The 10,385-nt window shown below is 37.0% G+C and overlaps 1 protein-coding gene across 1 annotated transcript; it reads left to right on the forward strand.

The window, feature by feature from the left end:
* Positions 1 to 529: 529 nt before the first annotated feature.
* LOC133515346 (uncharacterized) lies at positions 530 to 10,156 on the forward strand. Its single transcript, XM_061847873.1, has 2 exons — positions 530 to 717; positions 8,282 to 10,156. The coding sequence occupies exons 1-2, from the start codon at positions 703 to 705 to the stop codon at positions 9,563 to 9,565; spliced, it is 1,299 nt and encodes a 432-aa protein (XP_061703857.1). The 5' UTR covers positions 530 to 702; the 3' UTR covers positions 9,566 to 10,156.
* Positions 10,157 to 10,385: the final 229 nt, after the last annotated feature.

The following is a 10,385-nucleotide window of genomic DNA, read 5'->3' on the forward strand; positions in this document are numbered from 1 at the left end:
GTGAGCGGATTAATATTTTTTAACCAACTTCGAAAAAGGAGGAGGTTTTTTTCTATGTTTATTACCTAGAACTACGTCATTTCTGAACCGATTAGGATTTTTTGTTTGAATGTGTAGACTAAGTCGTCCAGGCAAAGATAGCGGGCTGAAAGTTAAAGTGTTTAGATATTATAAGATAGCCTACGAATGACATTATAAAAATCCGATATTCGTCACAGGGGCCACTTCTCCTTCCTTAGCCTGCTAGGCCCTTTATGGCAGCCGTATTGTGATCCAAAAGAGCGATACGACATTTTTAAAATCCGTTTTTTGAACCTATGGCGTCTTAGGAAAGGTCTTTCAGTTTATTTGGATGAGTTTCTTCAATACCTACATATTAAATGTCACGTATTCTATAACAACCCATATTCAAATATTGAAACCGGAGCGATAAATACATAATATATGTGTCTGTCTGCATAACATACAGTAACGAATAGAAACGGAAATCGACTACATGTACGAGTATTTCACTCTTTCCCTATAACAATGTCTCGGAGCTATTGAGTGGCCGATAGCTTGAACCCGTTGACATAACCTTGGTCGGCGGTCAGCGCGTCGCGGACCACCGGTGGATCCCCGGTATATAAGCGCCCAGCCACCGGACCCGGCGACACTACACGCATCGCCAGTTTTGGGGGCCGTGGTGACTACCGCCTCACAATGAAAATGTTCGTGGTACGTAACCTTTGTTTACTTCGCTCACGGAATTTTCACCGAAAAATCTGCCTACGACCGAATACCAAAAGGATGTTGTTTTTTTATCTGAGTGATGACTTAAAATGGTTTCAGGATTATTGATTAAGGTGAAGGTTTCTTATTGTTTCTCTTTACACTAAAACAATGCGACATTTTATACCAAATGGGTACTTATTGGCGAGTATCAATAACGCGCTATTTCCACATAGTTTCAATGTGGTACCTACCGTTTGGTTGAAAACGTCACAAATGTTTTATTACAGTTGCATTATTAAGTAATTTTATGGACTCTAAAACCTGTAGAATGTGTAATTTTATCAACTGACAAACTCCAAAGTTTCGTGTGAATAAAATTTAGGCCGGGCTAAAAATATAAAACGCGACTGTTTCATTAAATACGCGCACGTCTAGTAACCAGTAGAACCTTACGAGACGAATTTTAAAAACAGCTGGGTATCTATGACAATAGTAGGTAATACTTGAAGTGTTTTTGTTACATAATAAATGGTGTTACATATTGTAAAGAGGACTGAGTAATATAATGAAACTGGCCTCTTAAACATTACGTTCAAGAATGCTGAAAAAAAATCACAATCACACTTAGCGCGTGGCTTCTTATAGCAGTATTATGTACCAATCTAATTTATAACAGTAAGTAGTCATACTACGCACCAAGCTTTAACCAAAATATAACGATTTCTTAATGACCAAACGAGCGCGAAGAGCGATCGATTCGTCTCCGCTTCAGCTTCTGAAAAGCTTTTGAAATGTCCAGTTCTACTCTACATGTAGCATTTCTAAATCGATTCTCGTGAAATTTCTAAGCACCTTCGCTGTTCATATGGCTTTTTTGTCGTCTCTGTTTTTAGAACATTTTCGAAGTGGCAAAATTCTGGGGGTTCACGAGGTCTACACCTCTAAGAGCTAGCATAGGTATACAATACAATATGCATAATACATCAGTTAATTCCTCGCTTTGCACTTATACTTACTATGGTCTACACAGTTAACTGACCATTTGCAATACTTTTTTAAAGGAGATACCTTGTTTATAATAGTGAACATGCAAAATAGGCGTTAGTCGTCAAATTGTGGAAACCTGCCCGTAATACAATCAGTAGTAATGAAGTGTTAAGATAGAAGTTCCGAGATTAATGCTGATTAAAAATCATATTTCATGTAATATTTAGCATTTGCCTCATCAATCCAATTAAACTATTATCTCATTTCTTTAATCTCTTACAAATTCGGTTTAATCAATAAAGAAACAAAATGTATATATAATATTTATATTCCAACTCTAAGGGCAACGAAACGGATGCCAACCAGTTTTATTTTATTTTAAATCAAATGGTGTGATATCAATGATATCATGAAGGCAGACGCGAAACTAATCATATGCTTAGCATGGCGATTTGAATATTTTGTCTAGCTATGCTAAATAGATTCCGTGTTGATATTTATAGCTTACCTATTAAAATAATGCGCTGTTTTTGTAAGGCATTCTACCTAATTTATGCACGATTTATCTACGTGTGCAAAATGCACATCCTAGTATTTCAAACATGCTGATTGAATAATCTTAAGCCATGGTTTCTGACGAAGGTAGGGTAGATAGAATAACAAAACATTTGTCATTTTTTGACACTGATTATACGTATCTAGTGCAATATTTAAATTACTTACGTAACATTCAGATTTGTATTGTTCTTATCTGCAATTTTACTCTTATTTCATTTATTTTTCTTTGACAAACTTTTTGTTACAATAATGTTGACCATATCTACTGAAAATACAAGGAAACAAATCTAAATATGTTTACTTATGAAAATATTTTGATATGTGTAAGTAGAAATACGTACTATTATATAAATTATATACTGAGATAGATGACTTAAACGAAAAAGTGACAAAGGCCTCCATTGCCCAAGGCTGGGATCGAGTCAGCGTCTTCGGCATTCGCGGCGAAACCTTTAAGAGATTGCTGAGACTCGTAAAATTTCGACCCATATCGCCGTGACTATAATAGGTTCGCCTAGTAGTTAAGGCGTTTGCCGCATGCAAAAGACTGGTTCGATCCCAGCCTTGGGCACTGGAGGCCCTGGTCACTATTTCTACCGTAATTCATAGGTACTAAAATGGTTTACACAATAAATGAATTGTTACTTTGACAGTTTTGCTTATGTCATTATACGGTGACCGTGCCAGTGCCGAACACTTTAAATGAACACGTTGTTCTTTATTAGTTTTATTACTATAATATATCGTAATGTAATATACATACTATATACCATTTATAAATAGACTGTTGCAAAATAAATATATAACCAAATAAGAAATAAATAATACGAATATACGAACATAATATAAGGATGATGATTGATGACACATGCTGAATTTTATTAAAAAAAAATTAGCTAAATAAAAAAATAAGTATATATAATAAATGGCTAGAAAACACGCATTTTATCACAATAAAAATACCTCAGTGTCAAATTTTAAGTTTTTTTTTCAACTCCCAAAAAGTAAAAAAATATTGGTACTATTCGATTTCTTACAATAGATAGATGGTAACTATATACATTAACGCCATATTCCACCGTCAAATTTGTAATTTTCTTGTTTTCCTTACCTACTTCAAGACGGCTTCAACAAGTGATCATGACGTCAGAATCGCTTATAGTTTTTTTTAAGGGTGTTTCCTGAGTAAAGTACGATTGACAGACTTAGACTGTCATTTCTACCTTTCATTTTGCTTAGTAGTTGATCCTCAAAACAAATCTAATCGGCTAGCATGAGTTGCGTTCTCGCGCGCGAGTCCATATTTGAAGTCGCGCTAGATGTATGGAGTCGCGCGAGAGAACGCAACTTATGCTAGCCGGTCTGATCTGATCGACTGATACCATTAATAAAAACTTATCATCAAGCCTATTGTACCTTTTTTATTCGACAAATAAACTATGTTGGAAAGTAATTCATTAATGTTTATTCAATTTGTCCAAGGCTGGTGTCATCACTCTACTCTTCCCCGTTAAAAAAAACGCCCTGTATAACCGAAATATTTAAGACAGTGATCACTCTCGAGTTTATACATTGTGCATTTAGGTATGTTATTTCGCATTTTGACGAAATGCAAATACAGGTAAATTAGCTGTTAGATACATGAAGCGGGCATTTGCGAGCGTGTATTTAAATAAATAATCGTATCTTGCTATAAGCCTTACACTTGAATGAATTAAATCTACATTTATTTTATCAAAGAAAGCTCAGCCAGTACTACTGACTGGCCAGTACTCTTCCACATTTTTACCTGCATTACATTACCTGCAAAGTGATACTAAAAACAAAATTCTGCAGTCACTTTATAGGATCTAAATATTGTTATTATTCTAGTATACGTTACCATATACCTAAAGCTGTGTTTTAAAATTGAAATGGAGCTTATTAGTAGAGCCCTGGAAAATGATAAACGCTGTGACATAATGTTTACATCATCAGTGCAGGCGGATAGGTCACAGCCTGTGAACTTGACATTTAAGTTAAGCATTTGTAAATTTTAATATTAGTTATGAATCTGCTTATGCTTGGAGCTTTTGAATATTTAACTGTAGCTGTGAGCTGTAGACCTCTCATCAAGCAAAGAAAATTTAATAGTGAAAAATACTTCGTTCGTTGAGTCGTTATCATAGTGAACTCAGTCTTTAATGCCAATTACCGCTTTATAAAAAAAAAACAATAACTGGGTCGTAAGAAAAGTTATGATCAATCATAGAATCTGGTCACAAAACGAAAATCGATTACGAATTGCGACCTATAGAGGAAAACATCCTGTTATACAAAAGCAAAATGCCCGAGTTAGGTACCTGAAACTGAGACCCTCGCTAACGCACTTTACTGCAACTAAGGCAGTGTCTTACCTGAGCGAATAACTCGCGAACGCGAAGCGGCGCGGCGCGGGTGAATTCAATCCTTTGATACCTATGGAAGTGTCCTACGTGGGCGATCTCCGAATGCCGTTAGGCCGCCGCGCCGCGCCGCGCCGCACCGCATTCGCGAGTCATCGTCCACGGAAACCGCGCTGTGAGATTAGCGGATTATCTTCCATCCTTGCATTGGTAGTCGTTATGGCCAACCAACCAGTGTTGGTCGAATGTTAATTACATTTGACCATTAACCATTACAAATTGAACCGTAAACCGAAACAGACGGTTCAATTTTCTATTTCTATCTTGCCTAATTACTTTTTAAACATTTCGGAATCTTCTTATATGTATGTTTGTATAGGAATCGAAATTATCAATTTGCACAATAGAATTTTACTTTGTTCCCTGTGAAATTTTCTTGAAATTTCCTAGAACTTTTCCAACTTTTGTCGCTGCTAAACTTTATAGCTGCAAATAATATGTAACTTCGGAACTTTAAGATGATGAAGTGTAGTTGACCTAGGAATGAATTAAGCAACAAAATAGCAATATTTTCTTATTATTGTACTGACAGACCCTGTTCATTGTTGGCAGTGACAACACCTAATTGAAAATGCTCTTTACGCACAATAGGCATCGCGTCGATCACTATTTTGCGGGTGGTGAAATATTTCTTGATGGATAACAATAAATACATAATCCTATCTACTAATATTATTGTTGGTAATTGGTAATGCGACTAGTAGCCTCGTATTTGGAAAACATATATGCTCGCGTTAAACTTGATATAATAATAATAAAATATAAATCTACTTCATTATTATTTGAAATTCTAAATCGCTTGTGTAGGTTTAATGTATTATTTTCATTTTATGATTCTATGTTTTTTACTTGGCATGCTACGTGAAACCTACTGGACTACCTAACCACTACGGTTAAATCACGTATACGCGTAACGCGTATCAGGTACCAACACATTTTAAGCTTAGAGTGTTGAATTTACTTGCAGAGTCATAGTGTTGTGTTCCTGCCGGTGAGTAAGGTTGCCAGAGCTCAACGAGAGGGTGGCGGGTTTAGGGTCGGCAACGCGGATGTAACTTCTCTGGAGTTGCAGGCGTACATAGGCTACGGAGACTGCTTACCATCAGGCGGGCCGTATGCTTGTTTGCCATCGACGTAGTATAATTAAGGAAAGGTGTAAAAAGAATCTACATATGGTGGAGGTGCGAGGATGTACTCGTAAGGACGGTCTATTGACAACAATGATTTATTATTTTGCAGCAGATGGGTGTATAATTTTTTTACAAAAAAAGTAAACCGACTTCAAAAAGAATAAAATAATATATTATCCTTTTTTAAGTATATATGTTACCAACGGATATGTTTGAAGTCGGTGCCAAGCCAAATTGTAACAATACATGTCAATAATAATCAGCTTTATGTCTACACACATTACAATTGTAGTAATAAACGTGAAATTAATTCTGTCCGTCTCTTTGTTACATTTTCAACGTCATAATGGCCAGGTAGCACCGTATTACAAATCCTGTTTTCCGTATGAGTATTTATATATTAAAATTATTTACGGATATTTTCAACTATAAAAATAATAACGGAGAATTCCGAGAAGGGATAAAAATTATAAATTATTAGTCCGTTCGGAAAGAGAAGAGTCGTGGAATGTATTGGGCCCATACATTCCACGACCTTCTCTTTCCGAACAGACTCTATATAAAACGAAAACATATTTGATTGACTAATAAAAATATGGTTGATATTGGCACGTGACTCGCACGGCGCTACACACAGTCTCAACTCTTTGTGCGCGTACTTATGGTACATTTCTTCTCGTCCTGAGCAGCAGGTATTATTTTTTAAGATTTTGTAGGCTATTATAGCGTAGGTATTTTTGCTTTTGTATGGGAATGATGTATCTGTAGTAACTATTTATTAATCTGTGTCAGAAGTACCTATACTAAGTATAATTGTGTACAGCGCCATCTATCGGCAAATTGTCCATCTATGTCATTTGCGCGATGTGCAATGTTGGTTTTTCGAGGATAATTCTCTATCATGTGAACCGATTTCATAAATTGTTCTTATATTTGAAAAAGGTGTAATGTAAAGTCATAGAAATTTCAAGGGTAATAAACACACGTAACTTTACTTAAATTGCAAACAGAATTCGGAAATGTAAAAGTTACCAAGATAGAGGTCTGATTATATTTTTCCTGTAAAGTTAATAGTAATGTGAATATTGTGTAAGAGTTATATAATTTTTCTTCCGTAAGCTTCAGAGATAAGGGGGGGGGGGGTATTTTTATCAGATTTTCCTCCATAAACAATGAAAAAAAAAATTACAATTTGAGCTCTTTTAAATGATACCCCACTTGACCTACTGGGTTAGCGTTGTTCACAACTATTTCAAATTTCAAATCGATAGCTTAAATGGTTCTCGAGATATTTAGCGTTGTGTCAGACGGACGGACGGACTGACGGACAGAGTCGCACTTTAGGGCTTCTACTCTGTACCTTTTTGGTACGGAACCGACAGCGACAAACGAATGTCGTTAAAACTTACCCCTTACAATCTACGGTGATTACAATTTTAGCTTAATGCCTAATCAATGTCCTCTGTCGATATTTTTATCATTAAATTTTAAATAAATCTTGACTAGGAATTATGTAGCATAAATACACTTGAAATTATGCATATGATCTCAAATGGCAATCTCCATCAACTATATAAGTAAATTCTCTCATATTGATTTAACAAATATTTATTATTTTATTATTGTGCTATATATGCCTCTACAATTAGACTCAAATGTAAATGCAATCATGATGTTTGGATGCAAGCACTTAGCTGCATACAACAATGAAATCAAAACACCATCGTCGCCTTGGTGGTTCTCGGAAGATACGACCTAGATGGTTCAAGTTCATCGCTCTCGCGGAGCTTACGCAACGCATCATGCACTTCGAAAAATCCACGCGACACCGTGCATTAGGCGTGGGTGAGATTGACCTTGCACCCACACTTTCTATGCCGGATACATGTACCTCACAAAATAATGCACTACAATAACATCAGCTTATTACGAATTAATTGACTGGTTGTTACATTATCTACTTACACGCGCTTTTGAAAAAATCACTGAGTTAATTACGCATAACTTTGTATGAAAGGCTGAACTGAGCTTTACAATTGACCACACGTTATATGCTTAGCTATTATATAATCAACAGAAAAAAAGTAAATCTCAGAATAAGGCAATTGTCGCTTTTTTCTGAACTTTAATCTGGAATTCGACATCTTAAAATAATATGTTAGCTTAAAGTACGGTTACATTGCATCAGACCGGGTATGTGATGTGAGTAACTAGATCCCATTTTACTGGAACGTGGTAGAGCATTGCAACACTGGCTGCTTCGTGGTCAACGATCCGATGCAGCGGCTCGCTCGCATGCCATTCGGACTTATCAGAAACCGCACAAACCTCATACTCATCTATAATTGATTCTACTGTTGTTTTAAATTAAATTAATTCATAGTTCATCGTGGATAAGAAATTATTATAAAACTAATGTTTATAGTGTTTTTTATTTATTCTTTACAGGTAATACTTGCGGTGGCAGGGCTCGCATCAGCCGATATTGGTCTCGGCTACCATTATAGCCCGCCCAAAATACAGACATCGTATGGCACCCCATCATACAGCATTTCGAGCGGCAACGGTGGCTTTAACACTGGCTACACAGGTCAGACGTCTGCGTCAAACGTGTACCAAACCTCTGCGGGCTTGCAGAATGGATACCCAAGCCAAGTTCAGACCGCAGGTGCTGGATATCAAGGCAACGTTTTTCAGTCAGGCACGGGTTACCAAACTGGTACCGGATATCATTCAGGAAGTGGTTACCAGACTGGCTCGGGCTACCAGACTGATAACACTAGATATCAAACTGGCGGAAACTATGCTGGGGCAGATTCTACTAGAAACCAGTATCAAACTAGTGGATCATTTGGAACAAGTGGGTCGCTCCAAGGTATTCAGGGCCTCAATCAGTACCAATCGTCAAGCCAATACCAGACTAACACAGGGAGTTACCAACAATACCATAGTCAAGTACAACACCAAGCACCTCAAATCTTCAAGCACTTTTATGTTCACGCTGCCCCTGAAGAAACAGAGTTACCCAGACCCCGTCAGCCAGTGGTCCTGCCTGCACCTCAAAAACATTACAAGATCATCTTCATCAAGACGCCAGCCCCTGCTGTCGGGTCTACACAATTTGTACCCGTGCAACAACAAAACGAAGAGAAAACTATTGTATACGTTCTAGTTAAAAATCCAGAGGTAGCTGATGACATTGTTGTCCCGAAAATTGAACAGAAGCCACCATCTAAACCAGAGGTATTCTTCATCAAATATAAGGGCAAAGAAGACAGCCAGGCTGTAATCAACAACATCGTCAATGAGTATAACAGTGGGAAAGAGTCTGTCAATGTCGCGGGTGCGTTCCATTCTGGCGGTACTCTAGATTCGATCGCAGATGTCAAATATGTACCGCAATCAGTGGTAACTTCTCAATCGACACAACAATCTCAGTACGAAACCAGCGGTGGACCTGTAGGTCAATCATCAGGATCCTATGAGAGTAGCTCATCAGGTTCCCGATTTCAATCCTTTGGAACTAGCTCCGTGGGTTACCCATCATCTACTGCGGGTTACCAAGGATCGACTGCTGCCCCAATCCAGATCGGTTCAGGTACCGGAGGGTACGACAGCAGCAGCGGCGCGTTCTCGTCCACGATATCCCCTGCGGGCGGCCAGAGCGTGATCTCTTCCCAACAGGGTATTCCTCATGAAACTTATGGGACACCGAAATTTAGCAACAATTAACAAACTAAACAAACCATTAAACTGATATAAAAAAACTTGTGTATTTCATTTTTAACTTAATTTACTATTTGCAATGTGTCATGTGAAGATTATCCTATAATTTATTTCTTATCACACGAAAATAACATATATGAAGGTAGATATTCCTTATAACGTATCTTAGACCATACAGTGTGTTGTATCGTTCAAATCGAATAGGGGTCTAAGTCTAGGGGAAGAAGGTTTCCGTAGCCAAATGGCAAAAAACGGAACCCTTATAGATTCGTCATGTCCGTCTGTCTGACCGTTTATGTCACAGACACTTATTTCCGAAACTATAAGCACTATACTGTTCAAACTTGGTAAGTAGATGTATAAGATGTATTCTATGAACGGCTTTAAGATTTTTACACAATAGAAAAAAAAAACAATAAATTTTGGGGGTTCCCCATACTTAGAACTGAAACTCAAAAATTTTTTTTTCATCAAACCCATACGTGTGGGGTATCTATGAATAGGTCTTCAAAAATGATATTGAGCTTTTTAATATCATTTTTTTCTAAACTGAATAGTTTGCGCGAGAGACACTTCCAAAGTGGAAAAATGTGCCCCCCCCCCCCCCCTGTAACTTCTAAAATAACAGAATGATAAAACTAAAAAAAATATATGATATACATTACCATGCAAACTTCCACCGAAAATTGGTTTGAACGAGATTTAGTAAGTAGTATTTTTTTATACGTCACATAATTTAAAAAACAATTTTTTTCTTCAATCCCATACGTGTATCTGTATACGGGTATCTATGGGTAGGTCTTCAAAAATGATATTGAGGTTTCTA

The sequence above is a fragment of the Cydia pomonella genome, chromosome 1 (assembly GCF_033807575.1).
Source record: "Cydia pomonella isolate Wapato2018A chromosome 1, ilCydPomo1, whole genome shotgun sequence".
In the NCBI taxonomy this organism is placed as follows: Eukaryota; Metazoa; Arthropoda; class Insecta; order Lepidoptera; family Tortricidae; genus Cydia; species Cydia pomonella.